At 45.2% G+C, this 19,338-nt stretch overlaps 1 protein-coding gene across 3 annotated transcripts in view; it reads right to left on the minus strand.

Annotated features, from left to right (window-relative positions):
- BACH2 (BTB domain and CNC homolog 2) overlaps nucleotides 1-19,338 on the minus strand; it is a 351,002-nt gene that overhangs the window by 5,160 nt on the left and 326,504 nt on the right. For all 3 annotated transcript variants that reach the window (XM_042939368.1, XM_042939369.1, XM_042939370.1), the window contains 2 exons: nucleotides 11,190-12,779; nucleotides 284-490 (listed from right to left, as the gene is read on the minus strand). In XM_042939368.1, coding sequence (XP_042795302.1) covers nucleotides 284-490; nucleotides 11,190-12,779 — 1,797 coding nt within the window. The remainder of the gene's footprint in view (nucleotides 1-283; nucleotides 491-11,189; nucleotides 12,780-19,338) is intronic.

A 19,338-nucleotide genomic window follows, 5' to 3' on the forward strand; every position in this document is an offset into this window, starting at 1 on the left:
TAAATGTTAGTGACCAGTCCATGCTGAATGGAAAAAAAGAAAGGACTACCTCTATGTGTATGGCTGAAGGACATAAAATACTGAAACATGATTATAGCTCTGCACAGACACACACAACTGCAGATAGAAAGCTATTCTTTTTTGTTGAGAAACTTGCTTAAAAATAAACCCAAACTTCCCCAAATTGTGATCCTTCTCTCCACTTCTCCAGCCTTCACTTCTGCAATTCTGCATCAGCCCTGGTCACTCCAGGTTGCTGATAGCAGCGAACGGGTCAACTCACCAATTTGCGGATTTCACATTCCAAATTCTGAATACAGTCCAGTTTCCTCTTGCGGCAGCGCTGGGCTGCGATGCGGTTCTTGCTGCGCCGTCGGACGTCGTGAATGAACTCTAACTGTTCTGAGGTTAGCTTGTGCATCTTAATCATCATCTGGAAATCATTCCTTGGAAGATCTGTGATTTGATCTACAGGAAAGGGAAGTTTGACCTGAAACCGAGAACAGCAGAATATGATTATGGTAACTGTATTTTAGTTTGAATTCCAGCTGGCGGAACATCAAAAAAATGGTCAAACCTCCTTTTTAAGAGGACCAAATAGTATGGAAACTACTCAAAGTGAGCAGTGATTAATTCTTTCTTGTTTCAAATATAAGATGTAATATTTAGAGTCAAACAGCACGTGAACACACAAATTATAATGTGGTTATTGTTCCTGAGGTTCTTGAAACAAACAGCACGAAAGATACTGGAAAATGTGTACTTTTTCACTGCTACAGCAATTTTACGAAAGACTCTACAGTTAGTTGAAACCTACTTCCATTGAGCCTCAGCTCAATAAAATAACAATTTACAGACAGATATCATTGAAGGAATTATCTAAAACATTTGAACGAGGACAGCATCACACACGTCAAAGATGCTGGGAAGATGAAACAACCAGTGTGGTTTTTCAGTTACAACAGCATAAGGAGGTACAGCGAGGGAACTCAGATGGGCTCCACCCTGGTGGACTAGAGTTCAAACCTGGGCTTTAGTCTTTCTACCAGCCATGAGACCTCAGGCTAGTTACCTTACTTCTCTGAGTCTCAATTTCCTCATTTTAAAGTGGGGCATGCTTTTGAGCTGCCCAAGGCTATACCAATTTGGGCCCTTTGGCCCTTTTCCAAAAATTTAATGGTCATTCCATCTCACATTCTCTTTCACAGCATGTTGACCTTCCTCTACCAAGAGGCGGGATGCGTGTTCCTGCCTCTTGATCACCACAATGCAGCCGGAGTAACAGTGTGTGGCTTGAGGCTAGGTCATAAAAGGAGCTGCGGCTTCCTCCTAGGCTTCTTAGACTGCTTTCTCCGGAGGAAACCAGCTGCCATGCCTAAAAGACTCTCAAGCCACCCTGTGGAGGGCCCAGGCCCATGTGGAGAAGAATGGAGGTCTCCAGCCAACAACCAGCACTGCCTTGTCGGTCACGTGGGTGAACCACCCAGGATGTGATTTCTCTAGGCCCACGGGAACCTTCAGATATGGAAGCCCCGGCCACAGACTTCAGCCTCATGAGGTGTCCCAAATTAGAAGTGCTCAGATGGGCCACTCCTGAGTTCCTGACCCACGAAAACGGTGAGAGAAGCTAAATGATTTAAGCCAAGGAGTCTGGGGGTGATTTGTTACGCAGATAACTGATGCAGATACTGTCGGTAGCAAGATTCCAACTTCTAAACTCTTGACAAACAAAGGCAAATAAGCATTATACAAGGAGAGGACATGAGTCTCTGGAGGAATGGATCTGTGTCCTCCTTATATTCTGTTAAATGCACAGGCTTGAATCTTCCAGCAGCTTATCACTACCCTCTCCAAGATTCTTACTGATGGTGCAGGGATGTTAGGGTTCATTTCTGGTCCTGTTTCAGAAAAGGAAGGTTGCATGTTGCTTGACCAAGAGACCAAGTATCTCCTCCGGCTCAGATTCACTTAATTCTTGTTCACGTTAGAGTCTGCTTTAGGTGGACCAGCAGATGGCGCTATAAACCTAAACTTTCTACAAAGGGCCAGCCCTGCGCTGTCCAGTGCAAACAAGAGATGTGATTTTTCCATTTCCAGTAGCCACATTAAAGGAAGTAAAAAGAAACATCAGAAATTAATTTTAATAGTATATTGAATTAAGCCCAATAGGCCCAAAATATATTCAACATGTAATTAATATAAACATAATTGAGATATTTCACTTTTTTGGCACTAAATTTTCAAAACTGGAGGCATATTTTGCACTTAACACAATTCAGAACTCGGCACATCTCTAGGGCTCGATAGCCACGTGTGGCATGTGGCTACTGTGCTGGACGGCACAGCTCTAGAAGGTGGAACAGTCTCGAGTGAACTTGAGTCACCAGAAAAACAGGAGGGTCAGGGTTTAATTGATCAAAGTAGTTTAGGTTGAGGAAACCAACCCCTCGTTAATATTCAGGAGCTGCAGTGTTATATCTGTGTTGTTCAGGGAAGTGAGACGGAGATTCTTGATTCTGAGCTCAGGCCTTTTCTTTGATTGCATCAGATGCCGGAAGATGAGTCTAGATGCTGGCATTTATGGCGAGTAAATCCCCATGCACAAAGGCGGTCACACTACATGACTTTTCTGTGGCTGGATACAACTGCTTTGTCAGGCTGCTTCAGAACCCTGAGCCTGCCGGACGTGGCATTTGCTGAGGGCTCCCGACGGGGTCCTGATTCAACTTTCGCATGGTGAACTCTGTGTCCCATGACACCTGTAAAATTTAGGCCCAAGAAAGCAAAATCGCAACAGCTCACATTACACCACTTTCAGCCCAGCCCTGCTCTGACTGCGGAAAGGCAGGCAGCCAGGGAAAGGGCTTTGTCCATGGGTTGTGTTTGCACAGGGCTTATCATGATACGAAGAATGTTTGATTTCCTTTTATATCCTTTGGATAACAAACAGACACTCCAATCCTGGACAGTGCCTGACTCACACCAGGGTCTGCCTGGTGGGGACACGGATGTTTCCACACCAGGCAGAAGCCTTGTTCGCACAGCAGAGGCTGCCGCGCTTCGTGGCCTCGTGGAGTCTCCCCCTCTGCTGACACCAAAGCCGGTCTGCTTCTACTCTAAATCCTATTTACTTACTTATTTCCAGAAAGAATACGTACCTACAGCTCAGGCCACAGGGAACGTCAAAGGCCTTCTAGACTAAGAGCTACTGTATTTAAAATCATCCAGACAACACATGTAAAACACCAGGGAAACGGGACAGAGGTTGACAGGAAAAGGGAAAATCAACAATGCTCGTTTCAAAGTCCTTGAAGCAAAAGGTCCTATAGTTTCAGCGGAGCTGTTGCAACTCCGGCTGCTTTTTAAAGAGGTCAAAGGAAAAGAAAATAGCGATAGACCTTCTTCCATGTGGAAAAACAAAAAACAAACAAAAAACCAAAACCCAAACCCGACCACTCTTGTTTCTTTTTAAAAGGCTCTGTTACCCCTCAAGCAAGGGAGATCTTGCGCTGTCTCCCAAGAGGGAGGTCCCCAAGCATTTTGGGAGGGCACAGTGGTAACTTTGTCACTGATATTTGTTACTTTCGGAGTAGGAAGTAAGTTCCAAGCCAACGGGCATCTTCCCTGGGGATAAAGAGCAGCCACATCCCCTTACGGAGTTGGGAGAATATATTCCACTCTCAAGCATGCACGCACCAAACACTCCCTGAGTAGGGCTCAAAAGTCAGCTAGTACCACATGGGCTTCGAAGGTTCAGACACTTTGAGAGGGCGGAGGCCCTTCTCCCTTTCTTCTGGCAAATTCTTATGATCCAAATAGGCCCGATAGGGCTTAACATCTTATTTACTGTCCCTCCACACACTTATTCTTCCAGGATTTTATTTTACTTCTCAGCAACAGTTTCATTGTCATTCACTGGACCCTCTGAAACAGTGCACAACACCCACCCTAACAAGAGGAAATGTCCTGCCAGCTCCCACCGCCACTTGTCTGAATGCTCGCTGGCCTGCACTTATTTTCAGCCTATTGCACACACAGGAGGCTAAGCATATCAGACATCTGAGGCTAAGCAGGCTGCACAGAAGGGGAGGGGCCCATGGGACTCTGGGTACTGATTTCTCATAGGTGCTGCCCATCCCCACCTCCTACCCGCACTGTGGTTCTCAGGAGAGACTCTGAAAGTCAGGGGCGGTCACTGAGTCAGCAAACCAAGGGCCCAACAGGGCAGCACGGGCCCGTGCTACGGCTTGCATCAGTCTGCTTCTGCTGATTTGCTACTCAGTCCTCTCTGCCCTCTGGAGCACAAGCAGAGGGACAGGACGGAGGACTTCCCAGCCCAACCCCTGCACTGGACTGCTAAGCAGTGACCAGAGTGCAGTCAGACCTTCTGGGGCTCCAGTTCTCGAGATGTCAGTGAAATGGCGTGCTGCAGTGTGCTGAGGGACCTCTGGCCCCAGGGGCCGGCAAATGTGGGAAAAAGCTATGACATCTAGATGGTAAATAAAACCTAAATCCTCCTCCTCCAGGGCCTGAGCAGGGGAGCTGTGGGCCCTGCGGTCCCAGCGCCTCCTCTCGCCCAACAGAAATCAACTGCTCCTCTTTTCTTTGTACCAACAACCACCCCATTCTGTGGCCCAAACCACCATCCCCTTGCTCCCAGTTAAACAAAAATACCATTAAAAATTACATAAGAAATATAACTTCTTGCAGAAAATTCAAATATGGGACAAAAGAGGAGAAAAGAAATCCCACCTGCAAACAGTGACTGTCTTGCTCCCGGGGACTGCCCTGTGATCTCTGTTTTCCCTGCATCTTTATTACAGGGTTGCAGGCGGACCACAACCACCTCATCTCACCATGCCACTCAGCACATTTCCCTGGACTGGAGCTGCTGGGTGCTCATGGGAGCTACTGGAGAGGCATGACAGAGATGCGAAGGTTGTAGGAAAAGCTGAAAACAAGCATTTCCTCTAGAGATCCCAGCCACAGCTGGTTTGTGAATCTTTTTTCCTATCTCCTTTCTTGGTTTTACTACCAGATGTTGGAAATACAAGCTGCAGGAGTCGGATAATACTAACAGTACCCCAAGGCTCAAAGCCTTTAACACCTACGCTCTTACAAGACCCTCAGATCTCTGTACACCGTCAGGGGAGGAGGCAAGATGCCCATTGGGCTGATGATTCAGTGCTCTTGGCAGGGGGACAACCAGATCCATGCTAGGCAGACGCCAGTGACAGAATCTCCCCTCTCGGCTAAGAAATGTTTCCTGAACAATTGTCCTTCCACCCTCTATTCTCATGGTCCAGTTTCCAGAACAAACGCAGGACACCTGGGATTTAGTTGTACTGCAATTAATTAGCTGTGTGACCTCAGGCGAGCCTTTCATTCTCTCTGTCCTAAAGTTCTTTGAGGAGCTGTGAGTGACAGGAAGATAATACATGCCCTACTTAGCTTATAGGATTGCTATGAAGAATCAAATTGGATAATACATGGAGAAAGTGCTTTGAAAAGTCTGAGTCGCCTGACAAATATGAGGTATTATTAATTCTGTTTACTAGCCCTATCTTACTTTGTCACATGGTTTCTTCTTCCAGACATAGAGTATGCTGTGCAATTACAGATGCTAGGAACGTCTTTCTAGACAACACAAAAACATCATTTTAATTAGAGATACAGCTGACTTCTATGCTGCCTAGCAAGGTTTTCTTTTAATTAAGCAGACCAATCACAGGCATTTAAAAAAAGATGCCTGAATCAATGAACCACAAGAATGACTGTAAAAATTTTACATACAACATACGTCTCGAAGTTGGCATGTGGGTGGAAATGTCAGTGTCAGATACAGGTCTTCCATTCTACTACGTGTCACACACGATTTTTCCCTGCCCCGCAAACTGCATGAAAACAAACGTACACACATTCAACTCTCACACACTTTTATCCCTCTTGATATGAAACATGTTGATAAAGCAAGTCCAACCAATAAAAACTTTTGGCTACGCAAATAAATTGCCTTTCCAGTGCTTCCTTACCAAAACTTACAAGTAAGTAGACATGTGTGTGGTATAAACCCATCTCACGAAGAAGGCTACTACCTGGAAAATGCTTGTGGCTTTTCCATAATTTTCAAATTTTAAAAATGAACCTGTGAACCAAAACAAGATACCATTTCACATCCACTAGAAGGGCTATAATAAAGAAGATGGACAATAACCAAGTGCTGCTGAAAGTGTGGAGAAATAGGAGCCTTCATACACTATTGGCAGAAATGTAAAATAGTGCATTTATGTTGAAAGACAGTCTGGTAGTTCCTCAAAAGGTTAAACATGTAGTTATTGTACGATTTAGCAATTCTGCTAGGTACATAATGAAGAGAAGTGAAAATATATGTCTGCAAAAAACTTGTACACCAATGCTCACAGTAGCATTATTGATAATGGCCGAAAAGTGGAAATAATCCCAAATGTCCAACGTCGATCAATAGATCAACAAAGTGTGGTGTATCCCCAGAGTAGATTGTTATTCAGCAATAAAAACGAACAAAGCCCTGATACATGATGTACCTATTGGTACGTCAATGGCAAGAATGAACCTCGAAAACGTTATGTTCAGTGAAAGAAGTCAGACACAAAAGGCCACATAGTGTAAGATCCCATTGTTATATTCAGAAGAGGCAAATCTACAGAGATGGAAGGCAGATTAGTGGTTGCCTGGGGTTAAAGGGAGGAAATGAGGAGTGTCTGCTAATGGGTATAGTGTTTCTTTTTGGGGTGATGAAAATGTCCTGGAATTACAGCGATGATGGTCACAAGCTTTCGTGAATCATTAAAAATCCCTGAATTGTTCATTTTAACAGGGTAGATTTGATGGTGTGTGACTTGTAGCTCAATTAAAATAATGGCCTGGTGTGAGATATACATAAATACAATTTAAACATTATAGAAATACATAGAAATAAAACGTTCTTTATACTCCTCCCCAACTTTGCCTCCTAGTTTTATCTTGTTCTCTACACTGCCTTTTTGTTTTGAGAGAGAGCAAGACCGTAAGCATAGAAGGGGGAAAGGGAGGGGGTGAGACAGAATCACAAGCAGGCTCCCTGCGGGGCTCCATCTCACCACCAGGAAATCATGACCTGGGCAGAAATCAAGAGTCAGATGCTTAACCGACTGAACCACCGAGGTGCCCCTATACTGCCTTTTTAATACTATGTAGATTCATGAAGCAAACTAGGACCTTGTTATACATATTGTTTGGTTACATTTTTAAATATGACCTGTTAATTTTTTCATCATAGGAAATAAGAAAAAAAATTCCCAAACTGACTTTTTAATATAGCACACCCAAAAGTCATAAAGAAAAAGATTGAGAACTTGATTACGTGAAACTCAAAATTTTCTATACGCAAAAAGAATTGCCATAAAAATAGAAAGAAAGAGTAGGAGAAAATATGGGAAGCATGTCTAATAAAAGGTTAATATTCCTGTATTAGGGATTAGGGATCCTATAAATTGGTTTAACGACGAACACCACGAGAGAAAAATGGGCAAATGTGTGAACTGGCAAGTCACAGGAAGGGAAATATAAATGGCACATACCCAGAAGAGAAGAGGTCAACCTCATTAGCGATCATTTTTTGCCAATCGGATCGGCAAAAATTAAAAGGACCGGTCACAGCCAGTACTGGCAAGAACAGGGGGAAAAGGATATTCATAAATTGCTGAAAGATATGTGAATTGCTACAACCTTCTGGGGAAGTAGTTAGGTAGTATTTCACAAATAAAGCACAACCTTTAACCACTTATGGGATTCTAACCGACAAAAATAAAAGCACCACTACTAAATATGTTCACAAAAATGTTTATTGCAGCAATGTTTATAAGAAGGGAAAAAACTGGAAACAACTGCAACACTGGACTGTCTGTTGGTAGCTGACAGCTGAATAAATTGTGATTTATGGGGCCCATGGATATTAAAGAAGTATGTTTTAACCCTATGTGATTGACGCAGAGGCGCATACATAGTAGATAGCTCTGTGAGAAAAGCAAATTGCTGAGTAATTATACAGTAAATGCCATTAAAATAAAACCCCTAGAGACAGGAATATGTGTTTGTATCCTGTTATAGGCACAGAGAAAGCCTGTTAAATTTGGTATGTTAGGGCCTGGGCATGCTGTGTTTGATTATTTCAAAAAAGAAAGTAATTTTAAAAGATGGTGGTTGAGAAAGGACAATGTTGTGCTAATTTGAGCTTTCTTCAAAGCTGGAGACAGAAAGGATGAGAGAAGTCTGTGTCGATGAGACGGCATAACTAGAACACCTTACAGGTTATAAGGAGTGCTAATACTTTTCTTCTGATCTATCATTTTTGGCTCCTTGCAGAGGTGAAGGAAGAGAGGCTGGGAAGGAGCCTGGCCCGTCAGACTGAAGCACTGGACAGGTGGCTGGCCGGAGGTGAGAACTCTTTGTTTGGTTTCTGACTGAGGTGTCTCCTTGGGGCTCAACTAGAAGGGAAGTCACCTGGACATCTCACCAGAGCAGATCAGGGCAAAATCAGACCAATAGATGTTGGCCTCTTCTGGATCAGTTCAGTTCAGGAAAATGAGTTACAATTCACATTGCGTATGACAGATTTACCTTCAATGTTATTACTGGGGAACACACTTCCACTGGGGTCAAAGTAACTCCTGGAAGCTAGTTATTAACTCAAAGAGACGCAGTCCTGCTGAGTCCCTGAGACCTAATCTCTATTCTAGGAAAACCAAAATGTCAAATTGGGAAAAACTTTAGCTGTACTCTAACAACCCTATCTAAAATGCCCTTCTGAGAGGGACTAGATGTGATTCCTGAAATGGCAGTTTTGGTAAAGGTTTCTTCTTTCAGTGTTTAGAAATGCAAATAATCTATTATTATTTTTTGGACAAGTAAAAATAAAAATGTTTTTAAGGCGGTGGTATTTTTCTTTTTTTAAAATAAAGTTTATTTAATTTGAGAGAGAGGATAGAGCATGAACGGGGGTGAGGCAGAGAGAGAAGGGGAGAGAGAGAATCCCAAGCAGGCTCCACACTGTCAGGGCACAGATCCACGCAGGGCTTGATCTCTTGAACCATGAGATCATGACCTGAGCTGAGATCAAGAATCAGACACTTAACCAACTGAGCCACCCAAGCGCCCCTAGCGGTGGTATTTTTCAAGGGGACACTAATCCTGTTCATGATATTTTATAGGTTGAATGAATCATCCTTTTGATTGATTCATTTAGAGCTGCGAAGTTCTAAAGGCATACAAGTGATGTGGCCCAAACACCCAGGAAAAATACATGTGCTCTTGTTGGTGGCATTTGATTTGAAGAAGTGACTTTAAACTCTCTTTTGGGACATGAGAGAGACAAAAGGAGATTATCAGAAACTGACAGTTCCTAGAACATATGCAAATGTCAGGACAACATAACCCTTTTAGCTTCACGGTGGGGCTCCCCTTAAGGGAGCATCAAAGACAAAGACATTTGTCCTTTTCTCGAGACACCAATCCTTGGCAAGATACATCATTCTGCTGATGAACTGGACCCAGTGACCAGGCTTCTGCAGCAGGGGCATTTATGAACAATGTCAGGGGAAAAAAGAAAACCTCACCTCGGTTATGATCAGAGAAAGAAATGAGTGAGGGAAGAGAGAGCATAAGGTTTCCCTGTTTTCACAAGAACTCAGTCCTCTCAGGTCAGGGGCACAGGCACAATCCTCCACCCCAAACCTGAGGGGATAGGTGCATTCAGACAGGAAGAGTTCCCATCTACATTTCCTTTCTAATTTTTAGCAAAATTAAATCCTTTCAGTATGTTTCTGTCTTTCTCCATTTTTCCCAGGCAGTAACAGAAGAGCAGGGACCAGGCTAGCTAGCAGGATGAGGAAGTGACCACAGGGCATCTCTGCAGTTGGCACAGGGAGCTTTGGGATCTATTTTCAAAACATGCCCTAACTAAAACCTCATGTGCTCCTTGCCAATCTCGCAGAGGCTGAATAAGCCGCACGTGGCTCTGTGAAAAGGCCCCTCACCCCGTGTGGCATTTCTGCTGTCTGGTTGGGTTAACATCCCTGCTCTACTAGGGGCTCATATCCAGGGAGTGCAGACGCGAACCGAGGGCACTGGCCTAATGAGGACCATGCTTCATTTCCTCCTGTGGCTTTCAGATAAGCAGCTCTGAAGAGGGACTTCTCACTGGGTTTGCTCACGCTGCTGCTCCCGAGGCAGGTCTGAGACCTGGGTGGCAGTCTCAGGTTGGTTCCTTGTCAATCAGCCAGACAGTGCTAGATCATGACATGGGCTCCCTCAGACCTTTTTGCAGGGGCCTCTCAGGTTATGGCGGGAAAGGGGAACGTACGGGGTGTCTATTCTTTTCTCTCCTTAGCCACGTGAGTCTTGCCTACGATGTGTCTGGTGTTGTGATGTGGCTCCATCCTCCAGCATTGGTAAGACAGATGGAGCCTTGGGAATTTTTATCTATAAAGCACTCTGCTTTCTGGGTGGGCAGAGACTGGTCCTCAACTCCACTACTCCTCAATAAGACTTCTTGTCATTTGTGGGGAGTTTGGGAAAGGGTATGTTACTCAGTTATGTGTGACTGACTAGGGTGCTTCTGCGGTGACCCTGGGACCAGGATGGATGGTGAGCTGTCCGCTGCTCACCAGTGGACAAGGGATGGTCCCAGGGTCTCCTGTTGACAAGGAAAACTTAAAGGGTGCCGGGAGAGCACCTGTTACTGAGGGTCTGTCTAGTGTCAATCAGTCAGTTTTGAAAGCGATTCTGTATTTTCTTTCACACTGATGGGGTGCAGGACGAAGATGAGGCTGAGGACTATGGTATCCTTTCAAAGCAGATGGAGAAGGAGAAAGGGAGGTAGAAGGGGGAGATCTGAATATCTCAAGCTTTCATGCATTATACTTAACATTTTTTTTTTTTTTCTGAGCAGCTTGCCTCTGTTTGTTGAGTACTGAGATCTACATCAAATTTCAAGTGCCTTCTAGGACAAAAGTGGTTAATTTGGAATGACTCTGAAGCATCCTGCCTCTGTGGATGGGGGAGGCAGTCCCTTTACTGGGACCTTTAATCTGGGAGTGGTGGGGCAGCAGGTAGAGTCCAGGTAAAGGACCGCAAGAGTGGACCACATGCTTGAATTTATGCGGGTTCCCTACCTCCTGGCCCCTGTCCTGCACAGGACACGACTCACTGTCTGCTTCCGAGAACGATCCGGATTCGTCGCTGGAGTTGGTTCCATAAGACTGCTCACATTTAATTTGGGGTCGGACTTGGTTGTACATTCCATCTCCCATCAGGCCTGGTTCCTGATGTTCTGTGGCAAGGAATCTGGCTCCCTGGGAACAGGGCGAGGAGGAGAACTCACAGAGAGGGAGGCTGCAGGGTGAGCCCCCACTCCCATCCTCTGCGTAGGAATAGGAAGAGCACGAGCTGGAGGTCCTGGTCCTGGTCTCCAAGGGGGGCGAGCGAGGGCAGACTTTGATTGGCACCGGGCAGCTAGTGTTGGGCCGTATCCTTCCTGGCAAATGGTCAGCCATCAGCCCACCGTGGGAGTAGGCCTGTGAGCTGGGGAGGGACTGGCCAGCCCCCACCCACAGACCCTTTGGCACCGGCTCAGAGAGGTCTTTGTCCAAACTGCTTACCCCAGAATATGAATGCACCGCAGTGCTCACTTGGTCACAAGCGCTCGAGGAGAAGATCACACTTCTCCGGTCCAGCTCTCCTTCCTGTTTACAGAGAGCCTCCAACCCAGGCCCCTTGAGGGGCGACCCCATGGTGAAGTTGGACACGTCCTTCTGGCCCAGGTGGGGCTGTCCGTAACTCCCTGGGAAAGGGGTGTAGTCAGTTTTAAGGTCACCCTGAGTGATCCCCTTGTCAAAAGGGCACGCTGAACTCCTGGCAAAGTGCTGCTGAGAGGTACCGGGCAGGCCAGACAACTCCACACTTTTTGTTATGAACAGAGACCTTAAGCAGGAGGGGGAGGACACACTCCCGGATCTCTCCAGGCAGGTGGCCCCGGCAGGGGGGGCGGGGGCGGGGGCAGGGCTGGGCTGTTTCCGGTCCATTTCCACGTCCCCCGCTCTGTCCTTGATGTCAGGCTCATCTCCGGACAGGCAGAGCGCGATGCTCTCTTCCTCGTTCTCTTCACTGGGCGGCTCACTTTTAATCTGCCCCATGGCAAGCCCCGGCTTGAGGCTGTTGCCAGAGTTATCTTCACTGAATGTGCTTGCAAAACCTGAGGTACTGTGTGATGATGCATTATAGACATTCTTGGTACATGCAAGCTGGTATTTCTTGTATCTGGGGTACTGCCTTAACGCGTCCTTCTCGGAGTTCTCCTTGCTGTCGGGCGGCACATCGGACTCGGGCAGCAAAGCTTCTTCCTTCTCTGCTACTGGGATGGCAGCAGCCTCAAAGCTGATGGGGTCTGGAAGCATCTGGTCCCTGGGGCAAGCCACCTTGGCCGTGTCCGAGTCCATCGTCTCCTCCTCTTCCTCCTCCTCCTCCCCCGCGGAGTTCTCACGGTCCTCGTGCGCGCGGGGGCACGCAGCGTCCTTTCGGCACACGAACAGGCCATCCTCGCTGTTCAGGAGCTGGGTCTGCAGGAAGCTGAAGCAGGAGTCCTCCAGGTTATGCATGCGCAGGAACTCGGCGCAGCGGATGACCTCGCGGATGTTTTCTCTGCTGAGTAATAGCTTGGCGGTGTAGGCAAACTGTAACAGCGGCCCGAAGCCCCTGGCCGTGACCTGCAAAACAAACAGGGAAATTGCCGACGTTACCATCAGCACCGCTATTGTCCCGAATCCCTCAACTGAAGCAAGATAACCAGACAGTGCTAATGTCCCAGAATAAAGACTGCAAAGGAGCAGTTAATCTCGTACTGGGTCAGCAATGATTCTGCTTCCAATAATTAGTGCCTGTCTCGTGCACGCCTGGGCTCCACTTCATCACCTGGCACACAGAATTGAAAATCACCAGGGTCAAGTGGCTAAACAAGATGACAAGGGGTTCAGTGTTTACGCTAATGAAATATCCTGGCAAAAATGCACGGTAACAATGGGAAGCCTATTAATTTCCCTCCCTGTCAGTGCTGTGGAGAGCCATTCTACATAAGGAGTGCTGTGACACTTGCTGATCACTTGAGCCAAAGAGAGCAACAGACTTTCCTTGTCAACTGCAAAACTGGCAATATGGCCTGTTAAAAACCGAAAGTCTACAGGGGGTGAAGAACAGTGTTCCCTCACTTAAAAAGTTACAAAGTGGCATTAAAGCAATTTCTGTCTTTCTCATTCATCACGGTTTCTGGCTGGGACTTTTCAGTCATCATGTCATACCTGATCTTGCAATGATACCAGAGATAATGACAATCTGAAGTGGTGTTCTCAACAAGAACTCAACTCCTGGCCCATAAAGAATGGGGGTTACAGAGCTAAACAAATCAGCTGTCATTTAAATGGTTGAAGTTTGCTGAGTGGCCCAGGACACGGGCTATTCCTTTCCTAATCATAAGCAGCCGCTTTGCCATGCAGCTGTCTTCTTTCCCGACAAATCTTCAGAGGCTCAGCCTACTGTCAGGTGCTCCTCATTTCTTTACATTTTATAGATTGAAAATGTGCTATTTACGCACAGTTTTGCGTATGCGCACACACCCATCACAGAGATTGACTTCAGCAATTAGAAACGCATGGCCTAAGGCAAACTGTTTTTTCAGATGGAAGTGGGTCAAACTCGCTGGTGTTCAGGGAAGGCTTTCTCACCCTACATGCGAAACCTACATGCATCTTCTAGGTTCCTGCAAGTGCTGCTGACCCCATAGCAAGGAGAGGCAGGTCTACAGATCATGTGTACAAGTCAAATGGACGCAGTAATCATGGCGTCCTTGCTGGAAGCTGTAGTAACAGTGATTGAAAGATGTCTGCTAAGGGAATAAGTGCAGAGCAAGTTGAATTGGCAAGTTCTGTAGCTGACTTCCTCGTGTACTGAACTCACTGCAGCACACAGAGCCAAAACTCTGGTGAGGATTCAATCCCTTGTTCAATATTCAACTTGGACATCAGCTTCTCTGGGAGCAATCTCCAACGTCTTAGAACAAGTGATATGAGCCTCTCAGCCCCATTGCCAGAGTGAGGAGATGTCCTGGGTTGTCCAGGGCAGCACTGATTTTTATATGCTGCATTCTTTCCAGTAAGGGAAATTTCTTAGATATATAACTGAATGGGATTTAATTTTTTTATTAAAATTTTTTTTTAATATTTATTTTTAAGAGAGAAAGGGAGACAGAATGCGAGGAGGAGACAGGCAGAGAGAGGGAGGAAGACACAGAATCTGAAGCAGACTTCAGGCTCCAGCTGTCAGCACAGAGACTGACGTGGGGCTCCAACTCACGAATCCTGAGATTATGACCTGAGCCAAAGTTGGATACTTAACAAACTGAGCCACCCAGGCACCCCAAGAACTTAATTATTAATAGTTTTGAAGGACCTGAAATAAAATTCCAAATTAAAAAAAAAATCTGTCAGATAATGAGTCCCAAGATATTTGGTGAATACACACACACACACACACACACACACAACAACAACAACAACAACAACAAAACATGACCGCTAGACCCACATTATAGTTCCACAAGGACAATCATTGCCATCTCACTTTTATTATACTTTATTGGGTCTGTTTCTACCATAAGATAGCAAGCTCCTTCAGATCAGGGATTGCTTCATTTCTCTTAATAACTCTGCATCTAATTAGGGTGTCTAACATAGTAAACACCTGGTAAAAGCTTGTATATTACCGGAATGTCATAAGTCTAGCTGGGCCCCTAACATACAATTACAGGTACAGAAGGTAAGAGCACAGACTGTGTGCTGAGTGTTGTCTCAAATTACTTTTGGAGCAAGACACTGTGTGAACCAATAAACCACACCAACCAGCCGATCAAAGGTAGGCAACAGTCCTTATTTGTCCTATCTCCTAGTACTACTATTGAGAAGGAGCTTCTCTGACCTACCCTTGTGTCCTGCTAAGCTGACATGGTAATAGACTCAGCAAACGTACCTACTATATTTCCTCCAGGAACCTTTCAAAGGGAGTGCAAGGCAAGGAAGTACATATTTAAAAGTAACCAAAGGAGGCGATGAATGTCACATGACCCATTTCTTCACTGTAACAGGACTTCACCACAAAGAGAAGAATGGCATGATCAAGGTAGAGTTGACCCCTTCATAAGGCAGCATTTTCTGCTCTGCTCCCAGGGAATGTGCCAGTTGCTGAATGGATAATACACGTCTCAAGTTTTGGTAGATGTGCTCAGAATATGGAAAATAGGGAAACTCACATCAGTATCATTTATATTTTTTATATAGTCCTTCTCCCTTATTGCCATTTCTTTTTTATTTTCATGCCATTGGTTTCAGTAAGTCCTGCCACTGTCCCCCACTATGGATGCTTTTAAAGAAAATTCTTAGAGAAACCAGGAACACCCCTGGGGGTCATTAGATGAGTCCCGGTATCACCACCTGCCACATGGCTACAAGGAGCTGGAGAAAGCCTCTCCATGCAGGGACAAGCTGATGCTTAAATGTATGCATGGGACGGAGGAGGTCAATGAACAGTCTCCACATCCCAAATCAGATGGCTGATCCTTTTGGTCTTAGGAGACGTGATGAGCTTGAACTGATCATCATACAGTCACAAAAGGTCATGATTGAAAACAGGATTGTAAACTGTCATTTAAGTTCAAGGTCAGAGGAAATGGTGTCCTCAGCATGAAATTTCAAGAGTCTGTAACTAGCTCCTCCCCCACAAGTTTAAATCTTGCTTTGTCATATTCAATTTTGCTGAATTTTACTCAGCTTCTGTGTGCAAGGCTTTGTCTAGTGAGTCAGAGTTACCATGTACCAAGTACCTCCTAGTGTCCAGCAGCAGGCTAGGGTTCTCATAATGCCCTGCAAGGCAGGCATGGCTGCCTCTATTTTGTAGACAAGGAAACTGAGAAGCAGAGAGGTGAAGGAATTTGTTCAAGGTCACAGAGCTGGGATTCCAACCCAAGTGCTATGAGGAATATTGGTAAGTACAAGACTAGGCCCTGTGCTTAAGAAACCTACAGTTTAGCTTTGTAGATATACCTTGACAATGGAAAGTTGATTACTATGTAACAACATCAGTCAACAATGGAAAGACTATCACAAGATTACATGATTACTTGTCAATTGAGAAATCCCGACCAGTTAAGGAGAGAAGGTGACTGCTGAGGTCTGTGGGGATCCCCTGAACACTCATAAGCAGGACACCTGGAATGCAGTGAAATTGCCCTATATCCATTCTCGGTCAAGAGTTGCTTTGATAGGGGTGCCTGGGTGGCTCAGTTGGTTAAGCGTCTGACTGCGTGGGTCAGGTCATGATCTCACAATCTGTGAGTCTGAGCCCCGCGTCAGGCTCTGCACTGACAGCTCAGAGTCTGGAGCCTGCTTCAGATCCTGTCTGTCTGTCTCTCTCTCTGCCCCTCCCCTGCTTGCACACTTTCTCTTTCTCTCAAAGTAATAAATAAACATTAAACAAAAAATTTTAAAAATAGAAGTTGCTTTGATACAATGGGTACCTTCCAAAATGCCTGGTGTCTGTCCCAGGAGCCCATCTCTGGTCACTTCAGGCCAGCTGCAATAACTCTAGACACACAAAACAGAAAGCAAGTGCTCATCACACGTGCAGGCCAGTGCTAAACACGCAGAGGCTTTCTAAATACTGCGTTTAGCCTCCATCATTGGTAGCTTGCACCGTCTTCCCATTTTCAGGAGTCGTCTAAACTCACTCACTGTACTCAGAAAGCAAAATATCCAGGTACCAATGTAAAGCTGTGTGTCTATGAAACTGTGATCACAAGTCTGTGTTGTGATTTACTTTCTGTTTTTAATGAGTAAGGCTCTGATAATGGGAAAAAATAAGAAAGGGTGGGAAGTGGAGAATCACACACAAAACTAATGACCCATAAAAATGTTATTTAAAAAGGTAATGATCATAAAGTTAAAGCGGAATGAAGTAACTAGAAATAGCAAACCAGTTCCATTTCACTGATGGTAATGGACTGTGTTCCACTGCTCTCAGGGAAGCAGACACATCTAGGCTAAAATTCACTGGTCGGGAACGGCCTAAAGGAATGATAAACAAGTGCAAAATACAATATTACGGACACCGGGGATAACAGTCTTGCATTCTGAATGAAATATTTTGGTTGGATTGTTTTGAAGAGTATTTTTCTACCACACTTAAGTATGTAACTGCCTGGTCCCATAATGTACAGTCCAGTATAGATGACACTGGGTCACACATTGGGGGAAGAATGGAATGTGCCATGTAGAACTAAGACGTACAAGAGGTCAGGAAGTGATACCCTTTTGTCCTCTGGTTGCTCCCAAGCAGGTGATGACCTTCTCCAGCGGTTGGCACACACAAGGCAAGTGGCATTGACCTCTGAGCCTTTGAAACAAGGTCACACTACCAAACTCCTGTGCCTGGTTTGAGTCCACAGGAGGATAATGTGTTGAAAATGTGGCCCACTGAAACTATGACCCTTGACCTTTTGTTCCCATGGGTTCTGATGAGTCCTCTCTATGCTACTGATGAAAGGAGGAGGAGCTGATGGCGACACAGCTGGCAAAGGCACGTCTGGGCGCTGCTTGTAGAGCTCGCTCTCAGGACCCATCCTGACTGCTGCTGGACAGAGCTCCTGAACGGAAACATGTAACAGTTTCACTGCTCTGGATTACTACAGGGATCCGGCAGTTGGGCTTCAGGTGTATATGGAAAACGGGGTTTGGGAGTTTTAACGAGGCCTGGACCAGCATTCTCTACTTAAGCCATGTGTTCAAGGTCTTTTCAGTTGGTTCTGGCAGTATATACACACTGTTAGGGCACTGAGCTCATTTGCCGCAGGCTGCGGAGATCTCAGGACTGTTTTCTCTCAAGGCTGCTTAATGACAGTCTCACAAAACACGGAATCTTTTACCTTCAGCAACACCATGTATACTTCCCTGATGAGGCTGGATCTCTTACAGCAAGGCACTTGTGAAAGAAAACAACACTGGTGGGGTGCCTGGGTGGCTCAGTCAGTTAAGTGTCTGACTCTTCAACTCAGCTCAGGTCTTGATCTCAGGGTCATGAGTTCAAGCCCCGTGTTGGGCTCCATGCTGTGCACAGAGCCTACTTCAACAACAACAACAACGAAACCAACAACACTGGTGACAACTCCTCTTCCTTTCCACCCCCACACTGCACTGATACCATGGTGCAGGATGAAGACTGATTTAGTGATGAGGCATCACTTACTTCTAATCTTAATTTTCTATAATCAATATCCATATTATCATACTTTCCTCCCCAAAGCAGCATGCTATACAAGCATACTATATTCTGGATGTATTTGTTAAATTAATTAACTCCACTCTTTCAACAAAGCTTCTGGTCATTTTAGTATTAATGTAGCTAAAGACAGAGCCAAAGAAAGCAATCTTGTTTCCATTCCTAAAGGAACAACACACACAAAAATAAACATTTAACTTGATTTACAAGTACATAATTATTTTTTTTCTCTAAAGAAAGTAATTATCTGTGCTAGTAAATGTGGCTTAAAAGCATAAAATAAAGTGTCTTTTCTCTCCTCTGCAGGCTTGATTTTTGGGTCTGTAGCCACAATATAAAATTCCTCTCCTATTTGTAAATCTGCCCCTGAGGTTCTCTACTTGGTCATTTATTCACTTCCTATTTTTTGTTAAGTTTTTCATTCAATCATTCATTCACCAACCATTACTGGGCACTCACTGTGTACTGTGAGAGCCCTGAAGGAACCAGCTTTCTAGGATTCAAATCCTAGCTCTACTATGTACCAGCTGGGTAACTTGGGCTGGTTACTTAACCTTTCTGTTCTTCAGTTTCTCCAACTGGAACACAGGGATACCAACAGTTCCTGTTTTGCAATAAAACCCCTCTGGGACAGGGTCTGGCATTAACAACTATTATTGTTGCTCTTATTACAAAAATGAATAAAAACAGTTGCTTTCGCCAAGGAGCTAAGAGGGTGACCAAGGAGACAGATGTTTAATACAAATGCCACAATGTAATTTAAGTATGCAACAGCAAGTATTTAAAGGGTGCTAAGGGAAGACCAAGCTGGCGGCAGAAACTGCTAAGGGCATCAGTGTAAGCCTTCCTGGAAAAGGTGCCTTTGCCTCAAATGTTGAAGGCTGAGCTTCAGTTTATCAGAGTAAATCAAAGAATGGCATGGCTCGCTCCATCATCTCCTTCCGGTTC

The sequence above is a fragment of the Panthera leo genome, chromosome B2, assembly GCF_018350215.1.
Source record: "Panthera leo isolate Ple1 chromosome B2, P.leo_Ple1_pat1.1, whole genome shotgun sequence".
Taxonomy (NCBI): domain Eukaryota; kingdom Metazoa; phylum Chordata; class Mammalia; order Carnivora; family Felidae; genus Panthera; species Panthera leo.